At 53.2% G+C, this 1606-nt stretch overlaps 1 protein-coding gene across 1 annotated transcript; it reads left to right on the top strand.

Moving 5' to 3' along the window:
- Positions 1–210: 210 nt before the first annotated feature.
- On the top strand, positions 211–783 carry LOC108801513 (putative protein TPRXL). The gene has a single exon (XM_018573400.1). It carries the CDS (start codon positions 211–213, stop codon positions 781–783), a length of 573 nt encoding a protein of 190 aa, XP_018428902.1.
- The last annotated feature ends 823 nt before the right edge of the window (positions 784–1606 follow it).

Genomic DNA, 1606 nt, shown 5'->3' with positions numbered 1-1606 from the left:
CTGAGCCACACACCACTGCCGGATCTGAGCCTGGGTACTAACCGCCTGGGCCAGCTTATAAGAGAGACGCTGGGATCGGAACCCGAGACGCCAACCCACCCAACCACCACCACCACCATTTTTGGGGGACTCCAAAAACAATAGAGGAGTGTCCAGCTGCTAACCCCCCTGAGCCAGCTCTCAGCCAGAGCATCACCGAGACGTATCTCAATGTCTTCATCAGGTCCACACAACACACGGGGAAGAAATAACGCTGGGATCAGAACTCCAACCATCATCATCAACCAACCGCCATCATCATCAACCAACCGCCATCATCAACCAACCGCCATCATCAACCAACCGCCATCATCATCAACCAACCGCCATCATCATCCAACCGCCATCATCAACCAACCGCCATCATCATCATCAACCAACCGCCATCATCAACCAACCACCATCATCAACCAACCATCATCATCAACCAACCGCCATCATCATCAACCAACATCATCAACCAACCGCCATCATCATCAACCAACCAACCATCATCATCAACCAACCGCCATCATCATCAACCAACATCATCAACCAACCGCCATCATCATCAACCAACCAACCATCATCATCAACCAACCGCCATCATCATCAACCAACCAACCATCATCATCAACCAACATCATCAACCAACCGCCATCATCATCAACCAACCGCCATCATCATCAACCAACCGCCATCATCACCACAGAGATCCCACTCCAGCCAGCACTGGGATTCGAACCCGAGACTCCAAAACAATAGAGGGTCATCTGGCTACTAACTGACTGAGCCACACACCACTACCGGATCAGTACCTGGCTGCTCACCCCCCTGAGCCAGCTTATCAGAGAGACATCAACATCCTCATCGGGTCCACACAACTCGCGGGGAAGAAATCAAAGCCAACGTTGGGATCATCACACACACCACAGAGATCCCACGTCCAGCCAGCACCGGGATTCGAACCCGGGACTCCAAAAACAATAGAGAAGGCGGCTACTGACTGACTGAGCCACGCCGGAGTGTGACCGGCCGGGTTGATGTTCCTCCATGTTGTCCACACAGAGTACATGAGGAGACCAGAACAGGCCTCAGCTGGATGAGGTTCCACCAGCCGGTATTCCTCTCCTCGGTGTGAAGCCGGGTTGGTGGTGGTGAGTTCGGCGGAAGGTATTCCCCGTGTGTTGGTGATGAGGATGTTGATGGACATCGCTGTTTTGGGGGGGGCGGTCTGAGTGAGGTCTGGAGGAGGACCAGCAAGTCAGGCCGGAGTATCTGGTGGTCAATGAATCTGGAATCGTGCTATTGAAGAGCCGGGGATCATTGGACGGGATTGGACTGATGGGGAGCCTTGTGTGGCCACCATGACTGGAGAGGCCGTCCATGTTTTCGGGGGGTGACCCCAGAAGTCCTATGAGATATCGGCACCAACTGTGATGGCTGATGTGTAGATTGCAGTGACCATATCAACCAATCACCCGTCATCTTCCATCATGTGACCCAACTAATGTTGATTATAGTCCATGACCCCCTACAGAGCTAAATTACCCCCGACCCCCTCCCCTCCCCCCTTGTGTGATAAGTG

This window comes from Nanorana parkeri, unplaced genomic scaffold (assembly GCF_000935625.1).
Source record: "Nanorana parkeri isolate BGI_ZX_2015 unplaced genomic scaffold, ASM93562v1 scaffold2364, whole genome shotgun sequence".
NCBI lineage: Eukaryota > Metazoa > Chordata > Amphibia > Anura > Dicroglossidae > Nanorana > Nanorana parkeri.
The sequence above is the reverse complement of the archived record's forward strand: the minus strand, read 5'-3'. Positions and strand labels throughout refer to the sequence as shown.

What these genes read in the sequence shown, in the direction of transcription:
- LOC108801513 (XM_018573400.1), top strand. Translation starts at nt 211, where the DNA reads ATGTCTTCATCAGGTCCACACAACACACGGGGAAGAAATAACGCTGGG.